General features: G+C 38.2%; 1 protein-coding gene and 1 pseudogene across 2 annotated transcripts; both read left to right on the top strand.

Moving 5' to 3' along the window:
- Positions 1 to 2,824: 2,824 nt before the first annotated feature.
- On the top strand, positions 2,825 to 5,187 carry LOC311485571 (galactose-specific lectin nattectin-like). The gene is made up of 6 exons (XM_084541074.1): positions 2,825 to 2,851; positions 2,937 to 2,972; positions 3,195 to 3,301; positions 3,390 to 3,527; positions 3,616 to 3,727; positions 5,009 to 5,187. The coding sequence occupies exons 1-6, from the start codon at positions 2,830 to 2,832 to the stop codon at positions 5,074 to 5,076; spliced, it is 483 nt and encodes a 160-aa protein (XP_084397200.1). The 5' UTR covers positions 2,825 to 2,829; the 3' UTR covers positions 5,077 to 5,187.
- A 9,655-nt stretch (positions 5,188 to 14,842) lies between these two features.
- On the top strand, positions 14,843 to 17,082 carry LOC311485531 (annotated as a pseudogene). Its single transcript has 5 exons — positions 14,843 to 15,347; positions 15,474 to 15,533; positions 15,790 to 15,909; positions 16,026 to 16,226; positions 16,775 to 17,082. The product of its transcript is annotated as an uncharacterized misc_RNA (transcript).
- Positions 17,083 to 17,950: the final 868 nt, after the last annotated feature.

The raw sequence follows: 17,950 nt of genomic DNA, 5'->3' as shown, positions 1-17,950 counted from the left end.
ATGCACATACAGTATGTATCAGACATTAGAGGAGTTTCTTTGTAGAAGATCGACATGAGCAGAAGAATGTTTAAAGGAATCTGGTGGATGGAGCGGACGTGATGTGAAATTAGAACAAAGGCGAGAATGAATTATGACTTACACTCCACAGTCCATCAAAAAACAAATGACATGTCAAAACTGTAAAGCTGTAATGATGGTAGAGTTTAGGATTATGGTTTGCACCACTGAAAACCTCACATTTTCTACTGCCTGAAAAGGTATCAACTCTATTTACTCAGAGATCTCACATCCTCAACATCATCAGTTTTACATCATGAATTCTATTGGGCCTTCTTCAGTGTCCATGAATATTTGAAACTCAAGGCAAGAAAAAAAAAAAATAAGACCGGATTCTTAACAACCTCAGAATTACAGACCAATTTCCAAGTTCCCTTTTATTTAAAAAATGTAGCAAAAACCATGTCCAAGCAGCTCGTCTCTGTGTTAGAAGTTAACGATTTATTTAAAAGCTTTCATTTTTTTTCATTCAACCAAGCTTTTAATTGATTCTCTTAATTATCTTCCTCCTTTTAATCAGGCTTTTTTATCATTTTAACTATATGCTTTAACTACATGTTTTTATAGTACGTTAGAAAGCATTTTATCTATATTGTTAATTTCTATCCCATTTTACAGTTTTAGTCCCTCAGTTTTTAGCAATTTTTAGTTTTTAGTAGTTTTTATCAGACTTTTTATAATTTCCTTTTCTATTTTTATTTTAATTATATGTTATAACTACATGTTTTAATTTTATGAGCTGAAAAGCATTTTATCCATATTGGTCATTTTAGTCCTCGGTTTTTAACCCCAGTGTTTCCTCATGGGGGCCGACCACACTGGGAGTTGCGGCTGGTCTACTGATGGGGGTGCTGTCCTGTGGTGCTGGCCCTGGTGGCTGGAGGGCTCTGCACCTTGGTGTGGGGCCTCCTGTCTGCCCGGGTCGGGGCTGTCTCTATGGCGGTGCTCCCTACAGTCGTGGGCTGGAGGCCCTCTCGGGTGGTCGGCCCCCAAAGGTGGCTTTCTCCTTGCGCCAGGTCTTGGTGCCCGGCCATGTCTCTTGTGGGTGTGTGGGTGGGGTGTGTGGGACGTGTGTGTGTGACGTGTGTGTGTGGGTGTGTGTGTGTGTGTGTGTGTGTTGGGGGGGGGATGTTTGTGTCTCGTGTCTCTGTTTTTTTATGGGGGTGGGAGGGTTGGATTTTTTGTTCTGTTTTTGCTGTTTTTAGCCTCTGTGAGGCACTTTGTGTTGCTTTTAAAAGGCATGAAAAGTTCCATACAAATAAATTTGATTTGATTTGATTTGATTCTGGCTTCAGGAAGCACTACAGCGCATAGACTGTCCTGCTTAAGGTCACAAATGATCTTTTAATTTGGACCTGGACCTGAGAGCTGGCTTCGATACTGGGGACTGTGCGGTAATATCAGGCTCAGCCCTCGACTGGTTCTCCTCGTACTTGTCAGAAAGAAGGTTTTATGTTTCTATGAATAATTTTAGATAATCTGTGTGTAATGTGGTGTATGGTGTTCCTCAGGGGTCAGTTCTAGGACCGATTTTATTTTCTCTGTACATTTTTCCACTTGGACATGTAATTCGCAGCCGCGGTGTCTCGCTATGTTTTTACGCTGATGATACTCTAATCTACCTGTTACGACATGGGAAGACATGGGACATTTTTAGATCAAGAACTGGATCAGTGACAACTTCCTGCAGCTGAACTTGGACAAGCCTGAAGTTGTTGCGATAGGATCGCAGCAGTTCGCAGCATCGCCTGGTTCCCTCGGCAACAACATCAGATACCCCAGCCCTGTTTTTAACATATACGAAACATTTCCGATATGTGGCCCAGTTTATCTTTTAAAGACAAAAAAACTATTTTAAATGCTTTTATTTATGCTGTGCCTGGATTATTGTTGTAAATCAATTTCAGGACTTCAGACTGTATAAGATTCAGCTACCAGGCTTTAACTAGAACCAGGAAAAAAGGATCATATCACTCTGGCTCTAGCTGGTCTCCACTGGCTCTCATAATAGATCTGAAGATTACTTTTAAAGTTCTTTATGACCTCAGCTATATCACTGAGAGGTCTACTGTCTGTTCCAGAGGTCGGCTTAAAACAAAATGGGACAGGGCATTAGTGGTTAGGAGCCCCTCAACCATGAAATAACCTGCACGAGGATATCAGGTCAGCAGAGTCTGTGGACCCTTTTAAATCTCTACTTAAAAATTGATATAATTGTATTTTGTGTGTTTCACTGTTTAAGTGATTTTTGTTAATGTTTATTTTGGGGAAAATATCTGAAATAAGTAATTAAGTGGCTGCTTTGTCTTGGGAATTATTAGTGGATTGAGAGGTTTGTGGAAAATCACCATCCAATTATAAGTGCCATCTACTATTTGAATAATTTGAAATGTTAGTGATTAACAGACGTTGAATAATACTTGAAACAAAAGTGAAGTTCTGACCATGCTTTATCTGAAAATGGTATTTCTCTGCCTGTTGACCTGTGCCAGTTCCTCATTTAGTCAGAGATGATGAGATAAGTAACTGTATTTAAGAGCTGTTACTTCTCTTAAAATGTTGTGGTTTCAGGCTGGTAGAGAAGAGGAAGAAAAGAGGATCACTCTGCTGCAGGTCTGCTACCAACTCTCATCATCTTTTCCTTTATTAAATGTTCATCATGTGGGTGTTAAATATTTCTAACATGTCTGGTTCTCTTGACTGAAGCTAGAAATCAGAATCATCGCCACAATGAAGGCACTGCCAGTGATGGTGATTGTTTGTGTCGTGATGACTCTGACTGGAGCTGATGGTGAGTATATCGTAGAGTATCGTCTGCATACAGTGACATGAGACTCGTTACAGTAGTTAATGAATGCTGTGAAAATCTCTTCCAGCTCCTCCAGAAGAAAAGTCCAGTGACGTTCAAACAGGTATTTCTTACAGATTTCTATAGTGACAATTGATGCACTCTGTTGTTAGTGCTGTCGTTTCTTTTCTCTGATTTTTTTTTCTCCACAGAATAATGACTAAAACTAATCAACAAGAGATCTTAAATAGAGAATTAACAAAGTGTGATACTATTGTTTTAACACTGAAATGCTGATTTTGTAAAGTAAGATAAAATGACATTACCTCTTTTTAATTGTTTTCAGCAGAGGGTGAACTGGTCAAGAGGTCATTCTGCTATAGTTGCTGGTACAAGTACAACAACCGCTACCTTCGCTACGTCTCGACACCCATGACCTGGGCTAAAGCCGAGGTAATCGTTGATTTTATTTTGTTTGCATTGTCTGGTAATCCAGAGTCTCGTTGTTGCTTTAGCATGAACATTTTTATCTCCACTGTAGAAATACTGTAGAGATCACCTGGGCGGAACCCTTGCATCTGTACGTAACTCCCTGGACCACCATCTGATTCGGAGCCTGATACTGAGAGCCAGTAATCGCAACAGAGAGACGTGGATTGGAGGCTCTGATGCACAGGAGGTATTTTTGTTAGAGTCAGTGTTAATGCGGTGTGTTTATATTTGTAAAATGATTAGAGATTTGTAATCTATCCAATTGTGTGTCCTAGGAGAACGTCTGGCTGTGGAGCGATGGAAGACCTTTCAGATATACTTACTGGTGTCACGGACAGCCCAACAACTACCACAGCAAACAGGACTGTATAGTGATGAATTTTGGTGGTAAATCATGACACACTTCTTCACTTGAACATCAAATTAAGCTCCATTTACTGAGAAACATCGGCTTATATTGTATATTATTTTATATGGTCTTAATAGCAATTCATAGTTTTTAATCTCAGTTGAAACAGACCTGGGGCCTCATGTACGAACGTTGCTTAAGTACAAAAACGTTACGTAAGTACTCGCTCACGTAAAAGTTCAGATGTATCAAGAGTGAAATGTCCGGGAATTTTGTACGTGGCTACACCAACGACGTGGCTGGCGTAAGTAGGATTCTACAGATATCGATCCTTTGGCGACACTTAGAGGTGATGCCGGGAAACTGTCATAAATGTGAAAACTATTACTCCGACCGATCGGGACTGTGCCGGTCGACCCTGAGCAGATCCATGCAAGCTGCGTGGGACGGAATTATCCACATGTCAGCCAGGTATATCAGATTCCCATACAATGCATCTGAACAGGTCAACATTAAAGAGCAATTTGCAGCGAGAGACGGTTTTCTGAATGTAATCAGAGCTATGGACTGCACACACATTGATATAAAAGCGCCATCGCATGAATTTGTAAATGTCAACAGGAAACATTTTCATTCGATCAGTGTGCAGATCATACGTGATGTGCAAATGCAAGTAAACATTGTGGCAGCGTGCAAAAGAACACATTTTACGCATCCCCACTCCAGTGAGTAGCGTCTCCAATTCTATTTCTGTGAAGTTCTTCTTCTTTCCCGTCTTACTCATTCTTATGTTTTCGTTTTCTGATCGCGCAGAGATGGGAATCTCAGGTGCAGAGTCAATTTAAATATAATTTCCATATTTAAAATGGGCGTGGACAGGGAGTTGCATATTTAAAAGGGTCGTGGACAGGGATTTGCATATTTAAAAGGGGCGTGTACAGGGAGGAGTCGGGTACGTTCAATCGGGATGTACAAAGGAAATGTGCTTCGAAATGCTTCTAAATCTGAACTCACGTCACGATTTAGACGGAAATCTATGCAACTGTTAGTACATGAGGCACCTGGTCAAGCAGGTGTGGGGTGGAGGTGTAAACTTTTGATAATCTGATCTCCTGATAACTACATAAATGCTTAATGAGATAAATCCATTCTTTCTGAACATGTTTTCGCCACATGAGATAAAGACCAGTTGACGTCTTTCTCTGCCATCTTCTCCCTCTGTTTCTAAAACGTTCCACACTCCACAGCGAACAGTACAACTATTGACGTTTGGCTTTTGGGTCTGCGTAGTGTGTTTTACTAATTTCTTGTTTTTGCAGCTTCCGGCTGCTGGAATGATTATTGGTGCAACTTTCGTCGTCCATTTGTCTGCGTCAGAAAATACTGACGACCTGACACAGAAGCATGAGGAACCCGTCAAAACCCGGAAGGGCTGTTGGATGTGTGCCGGTGTTTGAGTTTTCATAACTCACATATTTCCTTACCTGGAGCCTCTTTATATTTCTTCTATCGCTGTAACGCAACTAAAGGAGTGAAGCGACAAGTCAAGTTAACAGAAGCTGGATGAGGCCTTGTGCCTATTTTGAAGAACAAACTGAATGTGTTATGAAAAGAACGCTGTTTGCAAATCTTCCTTCTGCGCATTGAACTTATCTTTATTGTTGTTTTTGCAAAATTAAAAGCATGAAGCACTAAAACCATCGCCTCTTGATTTTAATGAGTATTATTTCCTAATCTCTCAAAGTCTAAACTCATGGTTTGGAACATACTGGTGCAAAAACAATGCCACAGTTATGACTAATTATGTAATTATGACTAAGGGATTTGGACACTTTTATGATTAACGTGCACCACAATGACTGACTTCAAGGGTAGAGTGGGCTGTCCACAAACCAGAGGGTTAGCGGTTCAAGCCCCACTACATGGACCACACGCCACAGTGTTCTTGAGCCATGACACTGCTGTGAATTAATGGGTAGCTGTGTCATTGTGACTGTAAAGTGCTTTGAGTATCAGTGGGCAGAAAAGCACTATATAAACCATGCTAATAATAATAATACAATAATATATACATAAACCGTGGTTGCTGCTCTCTACAGATTTCAGGAAAACAAAAAGGAGAAATCCAAAGTTTACAGTAATAACTGATGCAGTATTAACTATGTGAATGTACCTGAAGGGCAGCATGCCTCCGTCCACATGATGGTGCTGTGGTCAATGTTATCACCTGAACCACAACAGGACAAGAGACAGAGATGAAGGCCATCCATTCAGATCACAGTGTTATCATAGAATAATATGTATAATAATTGAAAATGCTAAATCTTTACTGATTAAATATATAAATAAACTATGTGGCCCTGTGATAGACTGGCAACCTGTCCAGGGTGTACCCCTGCCTCTCGCCCCATGACAGCTGGGATAGGCTCCAGCAGACCCCCGCGACCCTTAACAGGAATAAGCGGGTATAGAAGATGAATGAATGAAAAAACTATGCTTTTTTATTCATTTTTTTTTTTTCAGTTGCCTTCATTATGGGCTGGCAGACATGCATCGACTTGTTTTTCCTTCCATCTGTGATTCTAAAATCTTATCTTTTCACTACCTCTCCACCTCCATAGGTGCCTATCCAGGAGCATTTTCCAATATAAACACTTGTCATTTAATGCACAAGTTCTGTTCTACTTCAAAGTCCCTAAAATCCAAAAGAAAAGACAGACAAAGCAACTCCCTGTAGATGACCAGCAGTCATGTGTATTTAGTTTTCCAGTTGACCTTCTTCTGTATAAATGCTGACTAACAGTAATTTGTAAGGGAAGCTGTGTTAAACTCAGTTCAAGGGGCGGTGGTGTTCAGCCATCAGTCATGTTGTTTAATCTGTTGCACCATCTTGTGGTTGAAATGAAACATTGTTCTACTGCAAACACTTCATTTTGAAGAGATATAGAGCAGACGGACATGTTTAGTTTCCTGTTCAGCTGTTAGGGATCACTCCGCCACACAGCACCTCTCAGCTGTGAATATATGTAAAGGTTTAACGTTTTCTATCAAGGTGAACTCAACATCTTTTGTCTTCTTGACCGTTCTCAGACATTTCACACCCCTAACATTCTCTCGTCATAGCAGATATTAAACACAGATTAAGAGACTCTATTCAGCAGCTTAGTCCAGTTACTCCATGGTTGGAGATGAGAGCTGCTCACTTTATCAAGAAATTAAAAGAAGTTCTTTTCCATCCAGGGAGATACATGTTTAATAGAACCTTCTATGTTGGCATTTCTTCTGCTTTATTATTCAGCAGAAGTGGAAACTTTCAAGGGGACGATCCATGAGAGGAAAACACAAAACTTCAGTCATTGTGATGAACACTGATCGTAAAAGTATGTAGGGTAGACTTTTAAGAGACTGGCAAATAATACACAAATACCCTCAAGGGTAACACTTTATATTAAGGTACACCTATTCACCATTAACTAGTTGCTTATTAGCATGCAAATTAGTAACATATTGGCTCTTAAATAGTCATTATTCAGAACTTATGAATGCCTTATTCTGCATGGCCTTATTACACAACCAGTAAGCCATTAACTAAGAGTTTTCCCTCAGTAACCTCAGAATTATTGCTTATTAGCAGTAAGTTAAGAAGTGGTTGTATATGAATTACGATCTCAAAATGCTTTGCTTAGTATGGACTTTATAAGGTGGTAGTACCACAAGAAGTTATTCTCCCTTAATAACACTTAATGAATACGGTCTGTTCTTATATAACAAAACATAAAACTACAAGTGTTAATAGTGTCCAAATAACTCTAAATTAAGTCTTTGTTACTTAGAATATGTTCCCCATACTAAAGTGACATCTCGATCATTACTAATTCACTAATAGTTGAACATTTATTAACCAACACTTGTTCCCTAATCTAAAGTTGCCTCATTTTCACACTTAGTTAATATATTATAGCACGTAACTACTGCAATGAACAAGTGATAGGTTACACCTTTGAAAAAAAAGGATCCATCTATAGGTTCCCTCTCATTCAGTGGTAGAAAAACAAAGACAGCACAAGTACAAATACCTCATTTATTAAACTACTGGTTCGGGTTTTGCTAGATGAACTTGCTGTGTAGTTTAACTTACAAGTAATGGGGTCAGCCTGAAAGTTCAAGCACTGACAAGTATCAGTGTATATAAACATGTCACAAACATGTATCAAATGTATAAGCAGGTCATACTGTATGATAATACAGGTACTCTTGTAAATCTGTGGGATCCTTTAACCAAAATCTGCCTTTTTTAAAAAAAACAAAACAAAACAAAACAAAAAGGACAATATAAAATACTGCACAATTTTAAGTACAAAAATACAAGAAATATCACATAATTGCTCTTTATCATCTACACTACACTTGTCAACGCTTAGAACAAATGTATAGAACAATACTTTACCAAGGGAAGGAGTTGGCATTTGGCCTTCATGTCCATGATAATAGCCTTTTTCTCAGAGGTAACAGTACATTTAGTGTGTCAAAACTTTTGACTGGTAGTATAAATTTCAACTTGATATCTTTATCTACATTTCATACTGGATATTTTTTCCTAATGTCTTGCAAAAGCATTCCAAGTGTTCCATTACTGTGATGGTTTCCACGCCAATAGGTCCACTCAATTACATCTAAGTGATCCCTCAACAGTTTCTGTGTGCGGTTCCCTCTTTGTCTCCAGATAGTTGACTTGCAAATACCCCAAAATCTCTCCAGGTTTTGTGTATGTGCACCTGTAACAGGGTCAACAAAAACATCTTGATGGTTGACAGTCAGGTGATTGTAACCTTCATCCTGAAGACGACGGTAAGACCTCCACCCATCTGAAATGACTGAGCTTCCACGACGAACGTGCTTCTTTATTAGAGGCAAGAGATGCCTGGCTGAACGGTGATGCACAATCTTAAGAATGGGTCTCCTCCTGTCATCCTTAATCCCTAGCATTCTGAAAACCCAGGAACTCCTGTTGCTTGCCCGTCCTCTGTTGCACTGAAATTCACAAGAGCAAATACTTCAAAATGAGGACAATGGCACTTACAATACAATGATTCTGCAATAATGGTGGGAAATGGGAGAGAATAAATCACAAATCAAAAATTCAAAAGTTCTCTCTAGCTCTAGAGTATTGGTGCATGTTTACAAATATTGAACTGTTCTGGGTAGGAATAATCTTATCCCATAATGCAGTAGTTACTTCTCGAGATACAGGAGATACACCTCCAAGCACCTCAGACAAAAACAGGTTTTAAATGTATGTATATTGTCTCTACTTTTAGTAGCTGAGTTTAGCACAGACTTAAATAACATCAAATACACATTTTTAGACACAAAATCATGTATTTGGCATCAAAGTAATACTCATAAGTGTTCAAGTAACTTTCATACCTTTCTTTTATGGCCAAATTTGCTTTCATCTATCATAACAATCTCTGCTCTTTGTCCAACAGTCTGCTTGCCTCTTCTTCTCATTCTTTTCATTCCCGATTTGCAAACTCTCCGCAGCTTGTCTGCAAGTTTACTCAGAGTTGCAGAACTCCGAGTAATTCCTTCCTGCAGCATGTCCACTTGTCTCAGTCGAAGGCCTTGGGCGAATCTGTAATAGATCAACCACATTAATATTTCAATGGCACAATTTAGAAGTGGGGGGGGGGTTAAAACCAATTTCTTAAGTTGTCATTGGTCTTTTTATAACCGTAATTATAACCTTTCTCAGCATTTCTCATTTGCAGTCCCATTTGCAGACACAGCAGATACACATAACCTGAGTATAAGAGTGTATTTAACCTGAAACAACAAATCTCAAAAACAAAGCAGGGTGAAGAACATTCCTTGTAGGAGGGGAGGAATGGAATAAAACCCCAAAACAAATTAAATCTGCTGTATCTTTGAAGAGTTTTAAGAAACAACTGAAAAATGGATGTTGAGTAAATCAGCACAGTGAAGTGTCTGTTTAGAAAAGTTAAGTTCTTTTGAACTTGTGTGGGTTTTTTTCCCAATTAAGTTCTTTTGAGACAATTTCCGGGAACCACCAAACACCTAAAAATCCACAAGACCTTTGTACTACATTGGACTCTTCGCAGCCGAGCACTTATACAATAGCACATACTTGATTAATTCAACCAATATTCAGAATTCTTCTCATATACTGTATAAACTCATGTCTCGTAAGCATTGGCTCTTATAGGACCCATCCCAACCAACAGTATAGTGAGAACATTAAAAAAAAAAAACATTATGGTCTGAGTTAGAGTTTGTCTTTGATGGCTTTTTGTCACAAGCGGGGGTAGCGGGGGTTGGGAGTTTGGACCCAGATGCAGGACTCAAGGAGGCAGGAGTAGGCAAAAAGGGATTTAATTAAAAAAAAGAAACAAAACCAATAGCGCTGCTGACGTGGCAGGAAATCCAAAGAACAAAAACACTATCTAAACGTGGCATGAAAGTCTATGGCATGAACTAGGCATGAAACGCTTAACACAAAACACATGGCAGACAAACTGTGGCATGGTACCTGGGATACAAGCAGTGAACAAGCAGTATGACGCGACAGGGACAAAGGGGAAGGCAGGGCTATAAATACACACGAGGAGCAGGGGTGACGAGACACAGGTGAAGCAAATCAAGAACACATGGTGAAATCAATGATCTAATCAAAAGAAAACATGAAGTAACAAAACAGGAAGTCAAGAACTTGACAAAATAAAACAGGAAACAGAACAGAAAAAACTAAACCCTAAACCATGACTATGAAAACCAAGAACTTGACAAAATAAAACAGGAAACAGAAAACCTAAACACTAAACCATGACTATGAAAACATAAAATGCAATAAACAGAAACCCAAGAAACTTAAACCGTGACAATGAAAAGACATGACGAAAGACAAGACTGAAAACTAAACCATGACGGGACAACATGACATGGGACAACATGGAAAACCAGAACTTAACAAAATACAATAAACAGAAACACAGGAAACTAAACCATGACGAAAAAGTAAACCATGACGGAAGACCAAGAACAGAGGACATGACAAAAACTAAGACATGATGAAAAACTAAAACCATGACTGAAAACGTGACACTTTTGTTATTATACAATGTAAAACCACGTACCTGTAGATATAATGCATCCACGTATGCAGTTGAATGTGAGAATTCTCAAATATGGAGCCACTTCGGATGGATCTCGACACCGTTTTCCCTTTGTGACAGGAATCTCGGCATATCCTGGTGATTAAATACAGGTTAATGTAACAAAATAAAAACCCATAATACTGTACTGATTTCACTAAATATTCCTTGCATGTACAACATGCTTGGCAATAAAGTTGATTCTGATTCTGAAATAGAGGGGGACATAGATGTTTATGTATAGGTGTTGAAACAGCTAAGATTGGGACTGAACAAGATGCACTTGTACTCTTAGTAGTCCTTGTGTTTCCGTCCCCCCATGCAATCTCAAAGCACAACAGAACAGTCCCATTTCTAGGCCTACTTGACAAGTAATATCTACAACTGTTACACCTTAAATTGGGTTAGACATTTGAGTAAATGTAGCTGTGTCTACTCTACTTGTCATCACTTAACAATGGTGCATGATGCTTTCGTGCCATGCAGCATGAAAAAGGTGATATCAAGCAATTAATCCCTGTGCATACAAGTCTAAAGTCAATCTGACTGGTGGTATTTATTGTTAAATAGATTAACAATATGACCAGGAATGTTATCTGAAATTGTTAAAAAGGCATTTTTCATTTCAGATTTTGAACACATGTAGAACACCCCTATCTCCACCAAATAAACAGTAGCTTACTTAAAAATTAAAATATGCAGCTGTGTGATCTATATTGTGACTTAGCATATTTTGTGTGTACACCACTCATAGCTTCTGTATTAAAAAATTGTCGTAAAATATAGGATTTGGCACTGAATTCTAGCAGATACAATTTGATGGCTGCATGCTGCGAACTCCCCTATGCTTACACACATTAATTAATAAATAAGGCACAAGTCTAGTTGTTCTACTCACCATGCTGCCTCCTTTTTGCCGTAGGGCCGTTTCAACTTCATAACATGAGAGCAAGAGGGGCATTTCATCAATTTTCGAAGTAGGCCTTCTTTCATTAACCATCTGGTGAACTTGTAGTTTTCCTTGGGGCACTGTCTAAAATGTATTCGACTCAAAAACTCATAACCCAACAACATACTTGTTAAACCTATAGCCTACCTATGAAATAATGTCAGATTCAAAGCTCCTAATATTGCACTGCGCGCCCTTCTTCTTTTATGTCTAAACGGTGTCGTGTCGGATTTTTTATTTTTTATTTTTTTTAAATTAAGTCCTGCATCAAAAAAGGCGCAAAGTGACATAACAATCTACCAATCCGTAGCCGTGCTCCTCCGATATGTTGCTCTCATCCAATCATTGACTGTTACTAGCTGTCATGTGTCATCCTCATCCGAAGGGAGCCACCAGTCACGTCAAAGATCCGGAGAAGAATAAAATGTGGGATTAGGCAGGGATGTCCAGTTTCCCCCTTCTTATTTCTGTTGGTTACAGAACTGCTAGCATTAAGTGTTCTTAATAATGTTGAGTTCAAAGGTATTAATATTTTCGACAAAGAAATAAAAATTGCGCAACTGGCAGATGATACCATTATGTTTTTAAAGGACAAAAATCAGCTGCCTTGTGCTTTATCTTTGGTTGAACAATTCTCCAGGGCCTCAGGTCTTAAGCTAAATGTCTCTAAGTGTGATATATTACCCTTGCATGAGTGTGATATCAGTGTTCTGAATAATATTCCAGTTAAACAAACTGTTAAATATTTAGGAATCCACATAACCAAAAACATAGCCGATAGACAGCACTTAAACTTTACATCAAAAATGGCCAAAACAAAAACTATTCTTAACTCTTGGTTGCAAAGAGACTTAAGCATGTTTGGTAGAAATCTTTTGGTCAAGGCAGACGGACTCTCCCATTTTGTTTACCCCTCTCTATCTTTATTTATCAATGATAAAACTCTTAAAGAGATCAATAAAATTTTTCTTGACTTCATCTGGAAAAATAAACCCAATAAACTTAAAAAGGAGGTTCTTTCCAATTGTAGAGCACAGGGTGGATTAGACTTTTTGGACTTCACAGACACTGTAAACTCATTTAGAATTGGATGGATAAGGAGGTGTCTTATTTATTCCAATTCTTTGTGGTTTTTTATTCCAAATAATATATTTAAACGAGTTGGTGGCCTTTCTTTCCTTTTAAAATGTGACTATGCACCCTCCAAATTACCTGTCAAGTTATCTAAATTTCACCAACAGTGTCTTCTTGCTTGGAAACTGTGTTTCATTCACAACTTCTCACCTCATAAAACACTTATTTGGAATAATGCAGATATCACAGTTAAGAACAAATCCCTGTTTTTCTCTAGTTGGTTTGAATATGGCATCCATAATGTTATTTCTTTATTTGATAGTTCTGGTGCTATTTTATCCTATGACAATTTTTTGTCACGTCATGGCTTCCCTGTCCCATTTAAGACATTCAATACACTGATTAAAGCTATCCCTAAGGGGTTAGTCCAGCTTATGAAAAGTCACTTGTCATTTGGTTTGGACACTATAGCTCAACATCAGTTACTTTTGAACGGGATTGACTTGATCGACAAAAAATGTAGTAATAAACATATCCGTAAGATCTTTCAATCCAGAAAACAAATAGCACCTTGAGGGAAATTCTATTGGGGTTCTTTAATTTCTGATATTAATTGGAAAAGAGCTTGGTTATTGCCTAGCAAATACTGCATTACAAATAAGGTGAGAGAGGTTCATTTCAAAATTCTTCATAACATATTGAAAAGGTGGGTCTTGAGCCTCTTTTTAAAAACATCAACAGTCTCTGAGGCCCTGAGGTTCTCCGGCAGGCTGTTCCACAATCGGGGACCATAATAACTAAAAGCCGCCTCCCCGTGTGTTTTGGATCTAACTTTAGGTATGGTTAAAAGGCCAGTGCCGGAGGACCTCAGGGTCCGCGAGGGTTGATATGGTAAAAGTAAGTCAGATAAATAAGAAGGCCCAAGACTGTTAAGACACTTAAAAACAAGTAAGAGAACCTTAAAATCAATCCTGAAGCGCACGGGAAGCCAATGCAGCGATTTTAAAACAGGTGTAATGTGCTGGTCTCTCTATGGCAGTGCTCCCTGTAGTCGTGGGCTGGAGGCCCTCTTGGTGTGGTTGGGCCCCAAAGGTGGCTCTTTCCTTGCTCCAGGTCTCGGTGTCTAGCCATGTCTCTCTTGTGCGGGGTGTGTGTGGGGTGTGTGTGTGGGTGTGTGTGTGTATGTGTGTTGGGGGTGGGGTGTGTGTGTGTGGGGGGGGGGGGGGGTATGTGTGTGTCTCATGTCTCTGTGTTCTTATGGGGTGGGAGGGTTGGATTTTTTGTTCTGTTTTTGCTGTTTTTAGCCTCTGTGAGGCACTTTGTATTGCTTTTAATAGGTATGAAAAGTGCCATATAAATAAACTTGATTTGATTTGATTTGATAACATATACCCGGTGAATGTTATTATAGCCAAATATACAGACATAAGTAGTGCTTGTTCCTTCTGTGGTGGGGTGGATGAAACACTACTACACTTGTTTTTGGAATTTGAGAAAACCAAAACATTTATCAGCCATTTAAATAGTCACCTTTTTGTTCCACCATACTCTCTTAGTGTTAAAGATTTTTTATTTTATTATGATAATCCTGATAATTACTCCTTGGAATTTGTAGTGAATTTTTTTGATTTACAAGCTAAGTTTTTTATTCATAAACAGAAATGGCAAAAGGGACAGCCTTCCCCAGGTGTTTAAGTTAAAAATTGACCTGTTCCTTAAATCACTGCATGTGATTCAAAATAACCCAAAAAATGACCGACTTTTGTGTCTCCTCTACACAGTTTGGAAACCCTGAACTTTTTCCTCTTGTGTTTTTTTTTTTTTCTGTATGTTTATTATTTCCGTATGTAACGTTGTATTGTCATATTATGACAGCGATTGTTATTCTGTGTATTTGTGTCTTTAAGCATCAATAAAAAAAAAATTAAAAAAAAGATCCGGAGAAGGTGGTAATTTGCCGTTTTGTTCACCGCTTGGAGAGTGAAGAGGAAATTCGCGTAACAAAAATGGTAAGTTAAGTGCTAGCCTTTTAATTGAAACTCCCTCTGAGGTTTGTAAGCACATCATAACACCCGTCTCCGGGCCGTTTACATAGTTAAGAGTAGTAAACCCTCCTATTTATCTGCAGCGTAGAGGCTAATTAGCTAATGTAATGTTAAGCTAGCCGAGTGCGCGAGTGTGCACGTGAGCTGGATGAATAGTAGGAAATAAACAGTAACATTAACATAAAATGTGAATGTAGGTGCATGCAATGCTTTATTTAATGAAAAATAAATTATGCACTATGCAGTCATTAGAACAAGAAGAGCTTTTGATCTTGTGTAGATTATCTAAGTTACATTTTGCCGGTTATAGTGACATGAATTTGTTTTATATTATTACAGCCGAAGGCCAAGAAGAAAATGTCCCTAAAAGTCCCTAAAGTTGACTCGATGACAGATGTGACCAAAAATGATCTGGATGGTAAATTTTTCTTTGTCAACTTTCAAGGAACCTTAATACTTAAATAATTAGCTTGTCCAAATGTGTTTAAACATTTAAAGTCCTCAGTTTATATGTTGATTTTGTTGTACCTATGCCGTACTGTAGGTCCTGAAGATAAAGGAAGCTCTGCTCCAAGTTGCAGCAGTATAAGCAGCATTGGATCAGGTAATGATTTCTCATTTTCTAGCAGTGTATCTTTGTTGTCTAAAATGACAGAGTTTCATTTCTTGCTGGAGATTTTTCTGCTTGAGATTAAGGTTGTTGGCAGGTTTTGTCAGTATACCTGTGCTTACAAATCAAGTTAAAGCACACACCATATCTGGTCCTTTGTTGTATGCATGTCATTCTCTCTCTAATAATAATACAGCAATAATAATAATAATAATCTTTTTTGTATCCTGCTCTTATTTTTGTTTTTAAGGATCAGTCTCCAAAGTGGAGTTCCTATAAGCCAAGATCCAATGGCAAGAAAAATCAAAAATGGATCTTGAGCAAGAGCGCAATTTCTTGCGTGAGCAAATAATGGGAAAGAAGAAATCATGTGAGTGATTTGGGAGCCACTTGTATCTGCAAAATATAATGTAATTGTAATGAAGGGTGTGATATATCTTCATAACAATCTGATCTTTGTCTCATCTATCCTCTATTTCATCAAAGCTCAACCAAAAGTATTTACTTTGGAGGACGACGATGAGGATGACAATGGCAACATGGATGAAGATGACGTCATTCCCCAATCTTCTCCAGACATCAGTGAGTCCTCAGACAGTGATGTTGTCATCCAAAGACGGAAGACACGTCGGACACAGCCACCTGCATCTGCAACTGTGGCTGTGCCTGGAAAAGCTCATGTGAGAGGTAAGAATGGCATAACTTCAACCACCTGCCCTGTTAGCAACAAGTGGTCATGAAAAGTAATTATTAATAAAAGCGTTGGAAGAGCTGTTAAAAATATGTTCTGAAGTAATTATGAGGCAAAAATACAGATTTTCAGTTGTAGTTTCTGAATATACTAGGAATTTGATGATGAATAAAAATTAAATGTCTAAAGTAAAAAATGTGGCTCTCATCAAGAATAAAGCTCCATTTATTTTACAGCATTCACACTAATTATTATCCAACATCAAATGTATTGCTAGAAAGATTTGTCTCTCAGAAATAACCATAATTCTGAACTGTAAGACTTACCAACTAAACAGATCTGAGTATCATTTTTGTATTGAATTCTGAACCACATATTGTGCATGGAATCATATCAGGAGATGAGCAGATTGTCCCATTCCTAGAATATGCTTCATACTTTTATCAAAAGAGAAGTGACCAGTTTTAGCAATTTCAGCTGACCTTAAGCTGTTGTTTGTGCTCATTTCTCGTGTTCTTTTGTTTTTGTTTTATATCTTTTTCAGTGAAAGGGCCAGCTGAGGTTATCAGCAGATATAAAAAAGTCTTGAAAAGCTTCAGCAAAGTCCGCACCATGACTGAAGCCTTCAGAATCAATGGCGTGGACCGGGGAACCATCAAGATGACTGCTGCAATTGCAGAGCTCAGCATTGTGGATCCTGAAACCTTCAAGACCCTGGAGTATGATCCTGCAACTGAGACCCTGCAGTCCTTTGCTCAGAGATGTGCAACCCACATTACCCCTGAGAAGAAGAGCATTATAGAGGACATGAAGGTCAAAAGCCAACTCCTCCCCTTGTTGATGAAATATTAAGACCTGATGCAGTAATTATAAAGCAAGTTTAGGCTGTGAAAGTGCAATGTTTGTACAGTTCTGTACATTTGTTCTAAGTGTTGACAGGTGTAGTGTAGATGATTAAGAGCAAGTTCATGTTGAGCTGTGCAGGTTTTATATTTTTTAGATTATGCAATATTTTTGTATTTTTGTGCTTAAAATTGTGCAGTATTTTATATTGTCCTGTTTTTTTTTTGTTTTTTTTTTAAGCAGGCAGATTTTGGTTTATGTTTATATACACTGGTATACAATGTTTGAATTTTCAGGCAGATCCCATTACCTTTAACTTAAACTACACAGCAAGTTCATCTAGCATTTGTTGTCAGCCTACCCGAACCAGTAGTTTAATAAATGAGGTATTTGTACTTGTGCTGTCTTTGTTTTTCTACCACTGAATGAGAGGGAACCTATAGATGGATCCTTTTTTTTCAAAGGTGTAACCTATCACTTGTTCATTGCAGTAGTTACGTGCTATAATATATTAACTAAGTGTGAAAATGAGGCAACTTTAGATTAGGGAACAAGTGTTGGTTAATAAATGTTCAACTATTAGTGAATTAGTAATGATCGAGATGTCACTTTAGTATGGGGAACATATTCTAAGTAACAAAGACTTAATTTAGAGTTATTTGGACACTATTAACACTTGTAGTTTTATGTTTTGTTATATAAGAACAGACCGTATTCATTAAGTGTTATTAAGGGAGAATAACTTCTTGTGGTACTACCACCTTATAAAGTCCATACTAAGCAAAGCATTTTGAGATCGTAATTCATATACAACCACTTCTTAACTTACTGCTAATAAGCAATAATTCTGAGGTTACTGAGGGAAAACTCTTAGTTA

This window comes from Chelon labrosus (genome assembly GCF_963514085.1).
Source record: "Chelon labrosus genome assembly, chromosome: 1".
NCBI lineage: Eukaryota > Metazoa > Chordata > Actinopteri > Mugiliformes > Mugilidae > Chelon > Chelon labrosus.
This window is presented reverse-complemented; position numbering and strand designations above follow the sequence as displayed.